This window comes from Eptatretus burgeri, chromosome 1 (assembly GCF_056783735.1).
Source record: "Eptatretus burgeri isolate ZD-2024b chromosome 1, Ebu_testis_v1, whole genome shotgun sequence".
NCBI lineage: Eukaryota > Metazoa > Chordata > Myxini > Myxiniformes > Myxinidae > Eptatretus > Eptatretus burgeri.
Genome location: NC_140961.1, coordinates 120,392,701 through 120,408,895, shown reverse-complemented (window position 1 = coordinate 120,408,895; position 16,195 = coordinate 120,392,701). Strand labels below are relative to the sequence as shown.

General features: G+C 44.4%; 1 protein-coding gene across 2 annotated transcripts in view; it reads left to right on the top strand.

Moving 5' to 3' along the window:
• Positions 1–16,195, top strand: part of LOC147035292 (myomesin-1-like) — a 95,513-nt gene that overhangs the window by 42,086 nt on the left and 37,232 nt on the right. For both annotated transcript variants that reach the window (XM_085896528.1, XM_085896517.1), the window contains exons 15-26: positions 1,667–1,850; positions 1,981–2,155; positions 2,393–2,514; positions 3,479–3,675; positions 3,868–3,994; positions 4,322–4,512; positions 10,079–10,193; positions 10,782–10,935; positions 11,108–11,214; positions 14,855–14,899; positions 15,071–15,207; positions 15,325–15,469. In XM_085896528.1, the coding sequence (XP_085752654.1) occupies positions 1,667–1,850; positions 1,981–2,155; positions 2,393–2,514; positions 3,479–3,675; positions 3,868–3,994; positions 4,322–4,512; positions 10,079–10,193; positions 10,782–10,935; positions 11,108–11,214; positions 14,855–14,899; positions 15,071–15,207; positions 15,325–15,469 (1,699 nt within the window). The remainder of the gene's footprint in view (positions 1–1,666; positions 1,851–1,980; positions 2,156–2,392; positions 2,515–3,478; positions 3,676–3,867; positions 3,995–4,321; positions 4,513–10,078; positions 10,194–10,781; positions 10,936–11,107; positions 11,215–14,854; positions 14,900–15,070; positions 15,208–15,324; positions 15,470–16,195) is intronic.

Sequence of the window (16,195 nt, the reverse complement as noted above, 5' to 3'; positions counted from 1 at the left end):
GGTGTCCTGTCAACCGGCATTAGTTGGTGGATGTTAACGATCCCCATGGTGACCATTGCGAAGAGTGGGACAACTATCACCCACCATCCTGGCCAAATTACAAATTTCTGCCCAAAATATTACTGGGAAAGCGATGGCAAACCACCCGTTATAACCCTTGCTCAGGAAGCTGCTTCAGCGGCACAGGCACTGCGACAAATTGAGGATTATCACAAAGTTGAACAAACTATATCAGCGTTGTTAATATCAGTAGCCAATACTGAAAGTTTTTGAACAAATGTTGCAGTGTTAATCATTTAATTTAAGCAAAACCTACATTTAGTATCGTGACCTAAAACTAGCATTTAATAATTATTCTTCAAGGATGTACAAAATATGCTTAAATTTAATTATGGATGGACTCAATGATGTAATTATTTAGGAGTTAGGGCATACGCTGAAAAGGATAGAGCACGGACATATATAGAGAGGCGGGGGGGGGGGGGGGAAGTGAGTGCGTGAAAGAAGGGAGAAGAGAGTGTGAGTGGGTGGGAGAGTAGGGGTGGGGGGGGGAAATGGAGGAGGGATGGGAGAGAAAGAGGAGGGAGGAGAGCGAGGAAGAGGGGGGTGGACAACTTTCCTTCTGTATCCATCCTGTCCACCCCATTGTTTGTCCACATCTCCCTCTACTTTGTCCTTCAACACCGCTGTTGGTGATGCCCCCTCCCATCCGCTTCCTACTGTTCCTTTTGTCCTGTTGCATCCTGATCCATTTAGTTTTCTAGCTTGGCTCTGTATACAATAAACTGTCATACGTTGGCAACGATTGTCCAGGCTTGATGCACCAAATTGTCTCTTTCTTTATTGAAGTTTCTTAGAAGGGAAGTCATCCATTATATCTTGCGAATCGTGGTGTCTGTCCGTGCGTTCGTCTGTCTCCGGTTTACAGCAGTCACTTCCCGTACTGCATTTGCCTTTTGCCAACATTCCCTTTTGAAATGACGGGAGAACAGGCATAAGTAATGTTGATGCCAAATTTTATTTTGCACTCTTGAGATGAATTGAATCTCCGCTGCCGGATGTTGCACCACCATTTCACAGTGGGCGGTATAAGTAGCTCAGAGCTTTGGCTCTGAGTGAAACCAAGAGTGCAACACAACCTTGTTAAAGTCCATTAAATATTATTTAAATTGATAGATTAACTGAATTTTTTCTCATCACTGGAGATGGGTACTTTTCCTTGCTTTTCCCATCACTGTGCATGGGTACTCTTCCCAGTACATAATAAATGGACGGCCCATTTTGTAGCATAATTGGGAAAAATAACAGGCACACTATTCCTCATTACCCTAACATCACCTAAGGTATGAATGATGGATAAGGATGATGTCCTTTCAAGCTTGATTTGCCATTGGACACTGCTGTCAGAGCGTGATGGGCTTTCCGAGCTTTGATAGCTCTTCCAGGAGCCTCGATCATGTACATGCAGTACAAATGAAAAACACAAACAGTCAATGATCATAAAGGGTCCAAATTAGTTCGGGCAGTCATTTCCCATGCTCAATGCACAGTTACAATTTTATCATGGTACTGATTCAAAAGTTTACACTTATCTAACTCTGCTCCCTTAATTCCCCTGCTACGATCAGAAAATAAATGATTATTTCCTTACTTATCTGTTGTGCAGTTGGCTAGGGATGGTGGTGTGTGGGAACGTGTGAACCTTGGCTCTCCAGCACACTCTCCCAGATTCACAATGTTCAATCTGGATGCTGAATGCTCCTATTACTTTAGAGTGCGAGCCTGCACCACCGGAGCTATCAGTGAGCCATCGGAGCCTGCAGGCCCTATTCGTTTGGGCGATCGTCTGGGTGAGTATGCTGGTGGAGTCGATCAATGAATTTTTAACATCTCTCCTTCGTTGAATAGTTTCACATTCCTTTGTAAGATAGGACAATTCAAAATTACAAATTATAATTACATAAACCTGTCTGTCTGTAGGGGTACCTTCTCCTCCGGGGCGAGCACTGCCTACCCGGCACACCGACACATCGGTTGCTCTTTCCTGGGAGCCAACAACCGATGCTGAAGACCTCTTGGGCTACTATGTGGATTGTTGTGAGGAAGGCACTGACAAATGGCTTCCTTGCAACAACAAGCCGATTCAAGATACAAAGTGCATACACACACACACACACACACACACACACACACACACACACACACACACACACACACACACACACACACACACACACACACACACACTTTGTCACTATATCATCAACTTTCGCCATTATTTATTACATAACAAATAATTTCATATTTCTGATGAAAGACGACTGTTAAATTTTTTTAAATCTCTTTTGTTCACTGCTTCCCCCATCCTCCCATTTTCCTTTCAACTCTCCAGGTTTATAGCTCATGGGTTATCGACTGGGAAGAAATACACATTCCATGTCCGAGCAATGAATGCTGCAGGGATGAGTGCAAGTTCTCCTGCTTCCGAATCCATCAAGGTTTTCGCTGCTTTGGGTAAGTTGTAGGCTCACAGCTGGAGTGAGGGGTTTGGGATGATGGGTAGAGAGAGAGGTCCAGGATGTGTGGAGCAAGAGGAGGTGTGAGTTCATGTTTCTGAATATTATAACTGTGCGCTAAAGTGGCTCCCATTTATTATTGTCACATACCCTGAATGGCCTATCGACATGATGATCACTGCAGAACAAAAACCAACAAGAGTAAGTATCACTTTTATCCATCCATTCATTGGGACCCTACTCTATGCAGAGCGTTGATGCTGCCTAAGCGGTCTCCTGGGCTATTGGGCACAATCCTGGATGGGTCACCACTCCGACACAGGATGCCAGCATGCTGGCACTCATTTTGCCGACCTCAGAAGGATGACAGGCAGAGTCAACCTCACCTGGTATTAATTCAACAGGCGAGCGGAATTTGAACTCAGGATCCTAGTATCCCAAGCCCACCACCTTAACCATTAAGCCAACATCAGGCATATCACTTTTATGTGATGAAAATATGTCTCCGTTTTGTGTTTTGGGCTCTACTCAAATGCAGATGTGTTTGCACTCTACTTCCCAACCTTTTTCATCCTCACATCTGAATCCAGTGCTCAATCTGTTCATCTTATCACGCATGATTGAAGACACAATTAAAAATTAGTTATCAGTGTACTCTTTCTGATTATGGATGGACCTTAGGGTCACAAATGATGGATGGATTATGGATTATGGATGGAATTTAATAAGACATCAAAGATTCAGCACCATCGATCGGAGAAATGAATTCAACCTCGCCAACTGTCTAACGAATAAGTTTAAATACATGACCTTATACATATATTTGAGTGTTTGTGCTGAGGAGCTTGTCATGATAAATATATGAATTGGTGCAACATGTGATATGTGTGTAATCTCTACCATGAGCCTCTATCCGTGTTAAAAGAGCACATGGAGGACTGGTTTCTATCGTGTTTCCACAGCTCGTCCATCTGCTCCCTATGATCTATCCCTACTGGCCAGTACTTGTGACTCCATGGTGATTTCATGGAAGGCCCCCAAGACAAATGGAGGGGCTTGCATTTCGGCCTACTACATAGATTACAGGGAGGTATGCAACGGTGAGCCAGGACCTTGGATGGAGGGAATTTCAACATGTGTTACACCCTGTGCTTACCAGGTAAGCCATGATGTATGGATGATTCTTTTTTTGTTTTTTGCAGAAACATTCCAAATCGTTTCTAATTTAATTTTCAAATTGGGCAAATAATTTGGTGACTCCCCACTTGAATGGGATTTTAATATTCATAGTTGCGGATATACTTGAGTAATGAAGCAGAGTTGTTCATTTTTTTTTTCCCATCACATTAAGGTCAAAGGGCTCAAAGATGGCCAGCAGTACCAGTTCTGCATACGTGCAGCCAATATTATTGGCGTCGGGCACCCTTCAGAACCCAGCGAGACGTTCACGTGCTGCCAGTGGACAATGCCTGAGCCTGGTGAGCAATAAAGGGTCTGAAAAGCGTGAACTTTTTTTGAAATAGCATTTGGTGCATATTATTGCCCTTTTAGGACTAATTATACAATACACACACGTAATAAGTGGACACCAATTGCATCAACATGTGTGCATACGATTCACAAAAATGCTACACATGTTTGAGATATTTCAAGGTTTATACCAACAATTTGAACTAAATTTGATATTTGAATCACATTTGATGTTTTCAACTCACGGACAAGGTGACTTTGATTCAACGTCCAGGCACCATGTGGAATGAGTCAGTGATGGTTGGTAACTGTGATGTCCCATTTGCTCACCTCAGGGCCTCCACATGAGCTGGTAGCATGGGAAGTGCAGGACACCTCCCTTGTGATGCATTGGCGGCCTCCTGTTTATGAAGGCAAAGGGCCGATTACTGGATATTGGATGGAAATGGCAGAAATCGATGCTGACCACCTGCCTGGAGAGTGGCAGCCAATTAACAAGACGGCGATTATGAAGACTCGTCTGAAGGCAAGGCTGGATAGTACTTACAAACTACTCTTGGTTCTCAATTATTTAATGAATTTATATTACACAATTATATTTCTTGTAAATATCATAATCTTTCTAGTAAAAGTATCACCTGTAAATACACTTTATTCCAAAAATAAACAAAAATACCCCATTAAGATGCTGGTAGAGTTTTGTTTCCACACTCGTCTGCTCAGGTATGACAGGCCTCCAATGACATGTCATTCACTGAATCGGTTTGAGGTTGTGACTCCAGATTTCCCAGCAGCACCAGTGCACACCTTCGTAGCCATTTTTATTTCAACCTTCACCAAGTGTATATATACTGAGCAGTTCATTCCTTTTTTGAAGGGGTCACTTCACCAAACTTTGCTGTTAGTCTGTAATGAATTTCAGGAAATGTGAGCAGCTAAGTAGTCAGAAAAATTTAAATATTTCACGATGTCCTTGGTTCACGTTCACAAACTACCACAATCTTGTTTTGAGAATACATTGGCACAATAGAGGTCGACAGCCATTTCTATATTCGCTGCAATGAAAAGTGTCCAAACAGGATGGTGCACAGGTCGTGTACTGAGCTTGGTGTTGGCTTCGCGGTTAGGGTGGCTGGCTTGGGACCTTAGGGTCCTGAGTTTGAGCCCGGTGCCTTTTAATTAACACCAGGTGGGGTTCACTCAGCCTGTCATCCTTCTGAGGTCGGTGAAATCAGTACCAGTGTACTGGTTGAGGGGAACAGCATCAGCGGCACAGCTGCACCATTAGTCATTGATGCCACCTGCAGCGTTGTGCTGCAAACAATAGAGGAGGAGGAGGAAGGGGAGAGGGAGGAGGAGGGGGAGGATGAGGAGGATGTGCAATAACCTCTGACCTGTCTTGTCTAAGTTTTATTCTCAGGTCAGGTCAGGTATGGAAGCATGCGCCAGAGCAGCGCATCGCTGCGTCCACTTTCCACTGGTACTTCAGGGGCCTCCATCTGGCCATCTCCAAGGCAGATGTCTGGCCCATCCCCATATCCTTGAGATGTTGATCAACCTGCTGCAACCATGAGGCACATGGTCAGCCAATTGGCCTCCTCCACTAAGGAGGCTCCCTTGCTGAGAGAATCTGGTGAGCAGAGACACCAGGTGGGGTTCACTCAGCCTGTCATCCTTCTGAGGTCGGTGAAATCGGTACCAGTATACTGGTAGAGGGGCACAGCATCAGCGGCACAGCTGCGCCCTCAGTCATTGATGCTACCTGCAGCCTTGTGCTGCAAACAACGGAGGAGGAGTAGGAGGAGGATGTGCATGAACGTATGACCTGTATTGTCCAAGTTTTATTCTCAGGTCAGGTCAGGTCAGGTCAGGTATGGAAGAATGTGCCAGAGCAGCGCATCACTGTGTCCACTTTCCACCAGTACTTCAGGGGCCTCCGTCTGGCCATCTCCCAAGCAGATGCTTGGCCCATCCCCATCTCCTTGAGATGTTGATCAACCTGCTGCAACCACGAGGCACGTGTTTGGCCCATTGGCCTCCTCCACTCAGGAGGGTTCCTCGCTGAGTGAATCTGGTGAGCAGGATCAGTGTCAGGAAAATGAGTCACATGTATATACAGCCGCAGCTGAGGCTCACAAACTATGCTGGTATAAATATCATTTGAGTCTTTCTCAGAAACCGCTCGTTGGACACAAAGTCCGACCAGAAATAGCTAAGGATGCTCCGGAGAGACCTGGTACCAAAGGAATTAAGTCTCCGTCTCAGATCCCTGGTCAGATTCCAAGTCTCACATCTATAGAGCAAGACTGGAAGCACCAAGGACCTGAAGACTCAGAATTTTGTCTGCCTGCACAGGTATCAGCAGCACTACACCCCATGATCCAGTGAATCCATGACTCCCCAGGCCCGACCCAGACATCTGGTGAACTCTGGCTCACAGCCAGAAGAGACATGAATATCACTGCCACGATAAGTGAATCGCTCCGTGACCTCAACATCCAGGTACAGACAGGACAGCAGCATCCAAGATGTCAACGAAAGCCTGGGTCTTAGTTTTGACCCAGGAAACCCGTAATCCCAGTGGCTCTGACTCCTCATTCCGCACCTTGAGGGCCCCCAAAAGGATATCTGGAGTTTCCATAAAGATGACTGCATCATCTGAAAAAGGAAGGGCAGAGATCTTGACATTCCCAAATGATGCACCACAACTTGATATCTCCGACATCCTTCCCAGAATCCAGTCCATACAAGTGCTGAAAAGTGTGAAGGCCAGTACACACCCCTGACAAACTCCAGTTTTAACTTGAAATAAGTCAGAGATGGTATCAACACAACCCACAGCACTCTCAGTTCCAGAGTATAGTTCAGACATCAGATTAATAAGTTTTGGTGGAACCTCACGAAGACTCAGAATCCTCCAGAGGGCATCTTGATTCCCTGAATCAAGCACTTTACAGAGATCAACATAGGCTGCAAGCAGCCCCTGCCGAAACTCTCATCTGCGTTCGGTGAGGACCCGAAGAGCAAGGATACGGTCAATCGTTGATGTCTTTGGTGTAAAGCCTAACTGCTCTGGATGCTGGTGCTCAAGCAGATGTTGGTGAACCCGATCAAGAATTATCAGAGCAAAGACCTTGCCCGGCAGTGAGAGCAGCGTTACCCCTTGGAAGTTGTTGCAGTCTTGGCGATCAACCTTCCCTTTCCAGAGAGGGACAACAAAGCCCCTCTTCCAGTCAGTTGAATGATGCCTGTGTTCCAGGCAGAGCAGAGAACTGCATGCAATGACACAAGTACAGCATTTGCACCAGCATTGAGAAGTTCAGCATTGATGCCACAGATACCAGGAACTTTACCCCATTTCAACCGGTTCACCGCAGTCTGTGTTTCCACAAACGAATGTGGACCGCAGTTGATTGGAGGGTCAGTGATAGGGATAGTAACACATCTGACATCCAACTCGACAGCTGGTGGTTCAGCCTGGTACAACCGCTCAAAGTATCTGACTCAGAGGGCCTTCACTTCGGACTCCTCTGTCAGGATCCCACCACCCTCTGTTCTAACTGCAGTAAACCAAGGGATGGGCTTGGAGGAACAGAATGCGTGAATTCCACTGTCAGCAGGAGGAGAATCACTTGACCACAGGTGATGCTCCACCACCTCAAAGATTCCTCACACGTTGGCCTTCCTGTCCACCCTTAGTGCACGTACATTTTACGCCTCAGCTCCCTGTACACCTCAGCTCTGCCATTCAGCCTGGCCCTGTGATTCTGGTGAATGGTATCCAGTGTCCCTTGAGAGACAAAATTCTTCTTTACACTGCGGTGAGTTCCAAGACATCCACAGGCAACATCAAGGTTTGTGGTCTTGAAGGCAATCCACAACTCTTCAGGATACCCAAAAACATCCAGCCCCCTAAATCTCCACTCAGCCCCCTAAATCTCCACTCAGCCCCCTAAATCTCCACTCAGCCTCCTAAATCTCCACTCAGCCCCCTAAATCTCCACTCAGCCTCCTAAATCTCCACTCAGCCCCCTAAATCTCCACTCAGCCCCCTAAATCTCCACTCAGCCCCCTAAATCTCCACTCAGCCCCCTAAATCTCCACTCAGCCTCCGAAATCTCCACTCTGCCCCCTAGATCTCCACTTTGCCCCCTAAATATACACTCAGCTCTCCAAATCTCCAATCAGCCCCCCAAATCTACACTCAGGCTGCTTGCAAACTCCTCAGCTACCCTCTCATCCATGAGCTTGCCAACAATCAGCCTAGGCTGCGATGGTACCATTCTCCTGGATTTACACTGCAACTTCAGAGTTGCTGCAACAAGCAGATGGTCAGTATTGAGGAACTGAGCATTCCGGTATACTCTGCAGTTCTGCATCATCCAACAGTGACCATCAACGAGCACATGGTCAATCTCCTTTGCCACACCACCAGCGTTTGAAAACCAGTCCAGCGATGAGCTTGTGGGCGCTGAAACCATGAACCAGCCACCCTAAGTCTATGACTTCTTGCAAATTAAAAAAACTTGGTGCCTTTCTGGTTCACAGTTCCAGACTCATGGGGATCAACACAGGTCTCATAACCATCCCTATCAGTTCCAGTCGATGCATTGAAATGCCCCAAGACTAGAAGTGTATCTTGCCTAGGACACTGATCAACCACAGACTCGAGCGGGGCAAAGAATACATCCTTCACGTTGAGATCACTCGCCTCAGTCGGAGCATAAACAGAGACCAGAGAAATGACACCTAAGGAGTGACAAATCCTTAGTCTCATAATACGCTCGTTGACCGGTGTTACCTCAATTATCATTGGAGTCAGCTTATTGGATAGAGCTACAGCAACTCCTTGGGCATGGTAACCATCAGAGCGACCAGACCAATAGTAGGTGTAACCACCTGCCATGATCTCGCCGGAATCCTGTCTCCGAACCTTAGAGAATGCTGGAATACCATTATCCAACCACTTGAGCTCAGATGATAACAGAGATAGGTGATCATCCTCTCTTAGGGATAGGACATTCCAGGCACCCACCCGAAGGGACCACCTCAAGTTAACCCAAGTAGACCGCCGTCTGGTGGACGACACCTCAGCACCACTCTGCCACAGACTACCACAATCTTACCACACTCAACGTTACCCTGTGGTTTCCCTCCTATCATCAAAGTTTGGGGATCCCGAAGGCTTTGCCCCAATCCCGTCATCTGGTGAGCTGCCCTGCAAAGGGCAGCTGCAGAGGAGGAACTCCTACGTAGTGGGTTTTCAGATTTTAAAAAATGATTTGGGTATGTTTTGTGGAATGAAGGGTTTTACGGTGGCCAGAGTGCAAATCCTTCCACTAACCTCCTAATAAATAGTAACCCAACTGCAGGAGGTCGTCTGCAGACACAGTTGGGCGCTAGATATGGTTGGCCGTTGGTTCACAAGGAGCTCCTCCGCCCTTTGACAGATTTTGTTTTTCATCCTGCTGAGTGTCCATATCCAAACACCATCCTCACCAAGAAACTTGGTGGTGGAGATGGTTTAGTCAATGACAACCCGACCATGGAACAAGATAGTACAGGTTTACATGGTACCTGTAGCAAGTCACAGATGTAATCCGACCTGAACTGACAACCATTCTCAGCCTGACTATAAATTGTCAGACAGGTGCTTTGCTGTTTGCTGGCAGAGGCAGGGGTTGCATTTGAAAGCATGCCATTGCTCAGATGGACATGAAGCCCGGTGTTTGCTTACATTGTCCGATGGATATTAAAAATCCCACAGTGGTAGAAAGAGTATTGGTACAATAGGTGAGCTATCGCCGGCACCCTGGCCAAATTCCAAATGCCTGCCCTGGCCCACAAGGGGCTCGTGCATCGGCGGTACAGTTGCAGCCTCCAGAAATTCTACTCCCTTCGTGCTGAACTTTTAATTGACTTCTGGCCCAATTTTCTTATGATACTAATGAACAAACAACAAACAAAACTCTAACTTTCACTTTAAATGCCCTTTTATTCCATTTGAAAATGATGTTTATCCTTGACCACCATATCGGTGAATTCCACCATCAAAGAAAGCATATTGATATTCCAGAACCTATGTGTTGCAGGTGGATGGACTAGATAAAGGAAAAAACTATGTGTTCCGAGTTAAAGCTCAGAATTCCACGGCTCTCGGGAAGGCATCAGAATGCTCTGACCCTGTGTGCACCACAACGCGCCCAGGTGAGTGCAGAATGGAAGTCCAAGTGTGTTTTATTGAATCAGGAGTGACTTCATAGGCCGTGGCTATGGTGTTAAAATCACACAAAGGATGGATCTAACCCCAGAACTATGGTGCTTTTAATAAATAATGAATTCAATCAATCTGCATTCCCATATTTTCAGAAAATTCTTCAGCTTGTCCAGAACAGTAGAAGGGTGAATTAGTCTTACTCATGAAGTCTAGTGTCGATCTGTGTCTGTGGACAGGCAGAACTACATGGATGAAATCAACGGGACGTTGATCAAGGAATGTGAAGCAAGGGGGAAGCTGACGTTTCCGGTGATAATCCTTTATTGCCAGAGCAAAAGACGAAGAGTTAACACCTGAAATGTCAGCTTCCCTGTGCATCTCATGGTGGGTAGCATATCTATATCGACATCCTCTTGATTTCATCCATTGTCCAGAACACCTTTGTGCTTTTGGGTCTCAGAAAGCAGACGCATGAAGGTAGTCTCTTCTCTACGCTGAATGTCTGAATGGGCTTTTATTGTTTCTGATTCTCCGTGGGCTCATCAAAAAACCCTAAAAAAATTGCAATCTTCTTGCAGAGACGCGTGCGATACAGACTGGTGTGGATGAAGAAGGAAATATATTTTTGGAGCTCGAGTGTCCAGCAACGAGGGAGACGTCGAGCTTTATTTGGGAAAAGGACTATGAGGATCCAGATCCCAGCAGAACTTGGGGTGAAAGTGATGGGAATAAGTGAGTCTAGTGCCAGCATTTCCACAGTGATAATTACCCAAAGATGTGGACCATCAATGTACTGCAGGTGAAACGGTGACCCTGCTGTTTGATCGCATGCGTGCGGTATGCCATGGGATTGAGGTGGTTATGTGCCCACACCAACTGTCTGTACTGCTCATGTTTCCTGCAGGGGCAGGCTGTACCTTCTGTTTCCATCGGAGAAGGACTTGGGCACCTACTCATGCATGGTGACTGACACCGACGGATACTCCGCCAGCATAGACCTGGACAAGGATGGTACTTTAAAACTGTTTGGAGTAGAGGTGTGAGTTAGCATCTAGTTGATTAAAATATTAAATGTTTAAATGATGGAGGGATTGAGATGTTTAAGAAAAGGAAGGGTATGAACAAGATAGGTGCAGTGTAGAAAGGCAGTGGCGTTGGACGGGGTGGGTCGATCGAAATGGGAATTAGATAGGTACCTAGGTGGATTGGAGATAGAGGGTTACGTAGATATTGGCAGGACTTGAAGGTGGCTTGTGTGTGTCTAGTCACACAATGTCAAGTTGCGTCAACCTGTGCTCTAAAAATCTGTTGGAAATCTCTTCGCAGAGAGACGGAGCTTCCATGTTCTCGTCTTATTGGGAGGGTTTGAGTGAAAGTTGTTAAATTTGCATTTTCTCATATTTATCACGACCATTTTAAAATTCAATCGGAGGTACGGAAGGGGCAAGTGTTTAAATTGTATGCGATTATAATAATCAGCTAGGAATCATTCTGTTGCAGCACTTTTGAACTATTTCAAAACAGACATGAAGCCCTCTTGACCCAGAGTGGGAGTGACTCGGTGTTTCACAGCTCGGGTGATTCATCAATGTGTGTGCCGAGCTGTCAGATCGACGATAAACTGGTGCCCCGTCTGCCAACATTAGTTTTTGTACATTAACGATCCCTGGTGTTGGCTTAATGGTTAGGGTGGTGGGCTTGGGATCTTAAGATCCTGAGTTCAAATCACGCTCGGCTTTTGAATCAACACCAGGTGGGGCTGACTCAGCCTGTCATCCTTCTGAGGCCGGCAAAATGAGAGCCAGCTAGCTGGTATCCTGTGTCGGAGTGGCGACCCGTCCAGGATTGTGCCCAATAGCCAAGGAGACTGCTTAGGCAGCTCCAACGCTCTGCACCGAGTATGGTCCCAATGGATGAATCAAAAGATCCCATGGTGTCCTTCGCGAAGAGTAGGTGAGCTCTCGCTGGCACCATGAACAAATTCAAAATTCCTGTACTAGCCTACAGGGGTCACTGCATCAGGAGCACAGCCATGCCAGCCACTCAGCCATTGATCCTACTCACAGGAATGTGCTGCATACGAAAATAAAGAACAAGAAGACTTGGATCGTACAAGATGTTCAGTTTAGCATGGCTTGCCCACGTCCTCTTATAGTCACAATCACATGTTCACTGCTGTGGTTCAACAAAGTGGTGTTATTCAGCTTCAGCAATGCATAGTTACCCTGTGCGCACGAAGCGAAAAGCAGGGCTGAGCGATCGGTAGCATACATACATATGTCGTACATCGCACGTCGTACTGTACATGTCTGAATTTTGTTAAGAGCGTACATCGAAAACCATTCCGCGGAGAAATTTGAAACTTTACCATGTGATATAGCAGTCACTCTTTTGAGGTCAACATTGGCCAATTTTCTAAAATCTGCAATTTTCATTTGATTGATTGGAAATTTGAAGAGGATTTGCACATCACGTCACTGAATTTAACCACCAACTATTTTTAAGGTCAACATCAGCCAAAAGGTCAACATAGGCCAAATTTCTAAAATCCTCACTTTTCATCCAATTTGACTTGAATTTGAAGAGGATTTTCATAAAAATGAAAATCATGTGTAACGTACTCTGGTAGCCATATTAGATTGAAGGGGAAACTTTTGAAAATAATCAGAGGAGAAACCGCTTCACCAAAATTTAACTAATTGATCAACTGTCCATGAGAAATATGGTTTGATAAAGATGATGTCATCGGTCATGTGGTCTGGCAGCCATATTGGATCAAAGAAAAAAACAACCTTAAAAAAAACAAGAGTCTTTCACCAAGTCTTTTCAAGACTGCTTGGGGTTTGCATCCTATGAATACCATCTAGTTACATCCTGAATTTTATACAGCACTTGTGCTCTTAGAAAAGATAATCTGGTAAATAAAATTTGTCATCTGTCTGTATGTATGTTTGCGTTTTATACAAAGACCGCAGGGCTGACAACCACCAAATTTGGCACACAGACCAAGTCCGACCCGGGGATAGTCCTTCGGGTATTTTCATCCACCACCTCCACTACCTCTGCCTTTCAAGACCCTAAAGACCTCAAAGAGGCCTAAGACCATTACTACCCCAAATAACCCGAATACCTATTGAGTAGGGGCGGGGGGGGGGAGCAGTGGTCGGAGGAGGGAGGGGAAGGGAGGGGTGGGGGTCAGAGTCCGGAGAGAGTGGGGTAGGGTGGGAGGAGGGAGGGGAAGGGGAAGGGGTTGAGTGGGAGTCCAAAGGAAACGGGTGACATGGGATGAGGGAGCAGAAGTGGTGGGAGGAGGGAGGGGAAAGGATGGGAGGAGGCACCTGGGGGCAACACTTTGTTAGTATTTAATAATGGGTGTTGTAAAACATTTAGCATTTCATCAAATGCTTTTAATGGCCTCTACCAAATGGTTAACCGTTTTAACTTTATAGCATCGTTTTGAGTTTGATTTGACAGCGATTTGACAGGAGGGGAGGAGGGATATATTAACCCCCCCCCTCCCCAATCAAAATATTTTGTATTAAAGGTGATTGAATAAGTGAAGTTTTAACGCCTGACGTTTAAAACTGATAAATGTACGCTGCATCATTTTCGGGCACGAACTGATTTTAAAAAGCTTGTTCTAACCACACAAACAGAACAAGATCAGCAGGACATCATGGTAAAGATGATAAAAAAAAATTAAATTTTAGTTTGGTGTCACTGGATCCGGATCATACTGTTTGGCTGTATAAAGTGGATCGGCGATGATTCCACCTAATCCATTATCATCATCTCAAAAAACTGTATGTGATGAAGCACAGCTAATTAACCGATGAAAATGGACTACGTCTTCATCATTACTTTGCTGTATTTCGATCCGACATTTAAAAAACAAATATCTGTTATTATCATGTCAAACTTTGATTTCAGGAAATAAGTTTTGAATCTGAACATGTAAAGTTTAAATAATTCCAAGATTATTTTTTCATTATTTGTTTGTTCAGTGAGAAATGTATTAGTGATATATTTTAGTTGTAATGTGAATTTTCAGCTTTATGTCGCTATTGTTATGTATTGCTTGTAATTTGTAAAATTCAAAATATCAAAAAACACAAAACAAAACATGATGTATGCAAATTTTATCCCCACCCTCCACTCATGGAAATTTTACAAATCGCACCTTGCATTAATGTGTGCGTCTTCCATCGGAAGGACATTAAACTGGAACACCAATTCCTAGCAGTGGAAGTTGATGGAAGTTAAAGATCCCTTGGTGTCTTTCGTTAAGAGTAAGCACATTATCACCAGCACCCTGAAACAAACTACAAATTCCTTCCTAAAACTGCAGGTAGCATGTTGTCTGATCTTGGGTATCCCAAGACACAAGATTACACTGCTTGCTATCTCAGAGGTGGTAGTTGTCCTGGCAGCAGCTCCTGCACTATGAACAATTTCATGTACCGAGATTGTTTGCATGTCACAGGTTTGGCTCTAAAGGCAAACCATGATTATTTTAAATAAGAAATTGAAAATGTAATCATAATATATTAACCTATCCTTTGATGTTAGCTGCTGAAGTGTTGGGTTTGCTCAGTTTGCTTGTGACAAAATTGAATGATTCAACCATACTGTCATTCTTTTCTGATTTCAGAGTTGGAGCATCTCCTGGAAATTAGCAATGAAAAGAAACATCCACGTACGTTTGTCTTCTGCTGGAAGAGATGAGCTTGTCATTAGGACATTTGTGTCAGTGCTGTAATACTTTCAGGTTCATTTATCTCAACAGTTCTTTTAAATCTTTCTTTTTTATAGCATCTCCTCCTTGTACAAACCCTGACAATTTTCCTCTCTCCTTATGTAACCTCAGGAGTTCCACTTGTCAGTGATTTGAGTGTGGAGCTGCTTGAACGAGGCCGAGTGCACTTCTGGCTCCAGGCCAAGTGTTTGGGTCCCACAGCAACAGCTCAGTTCTACTTTAATAACCAAATGATTACAAGTGACAAGGTGTGTAAGAAGTCAAGAAATGAAGGTCCTAACTGCACTTTGCATCATCTTTATTTTCAGATGGACCATAGGAATAACAAGCATTTTGTGGTCGAACCCTTTGCCTGGTTTGTACAGAAGTACGACGTGCGTTTCGACAGAGAGAGTGGTCTGGTGGAGATGTTCATGGATTGTTTCGCAGCTGATGACATGGGAACCTACACGGTACAGCTGCGTGATGAGAAAGCCAACACCCAGTCGAGCCTCGTTCTCATCGGAGACGGTACTCTACGCTTAGGACCTGATGAGATTTTCTCACTTAAACCGTGTTGTCTACTTGACCACTCTACTCATCTTTGTAATTTGCAACACTTACAAATGAACCAAGGTCCTCAATCGCAATGGGCGATGTCGCATTCATTGCTTAGGCTCCCACCACAACATATCAAACATGCAATGGTGAACTACACATCTTTGTTCAATGTACAAAGAACCAACCATTGCAATGAATAACATAAACATGTCAATCCAAGTTTGAGTTTCAGATAGCTTACATATGGAATATATAGCGACACAACATCTCAGTTGTTTGATACCATTATGTTGGATCAACCCATCTTTTGTGGACTCATATAAATCGATTATTTGGTGTTGTACAAAAGGATGGCTTTAGGCTTGTAATATATATATATATATATATATATATATATATATATATATATATATATATATATATATATATATATATATATATATATATATATATATATATATATATATATACACACACATATGTGTGTATGTATTAGTATTATTATTATTATCTCATCTACAATGGAGTTGAGATGAGCTTTAAAAGCCATAACGATGTCCTTCAGTCAATCTTTCCTTCCATCAGTCAGTCAGTGGGTCCATTAAGATTTTTCGTTGTTTCCCTACTCCTCCGAGGCGGCACAACGGATTGTTTTGAAACTTGGCATGATGATTCATGATGTTGCACAAAAACAAA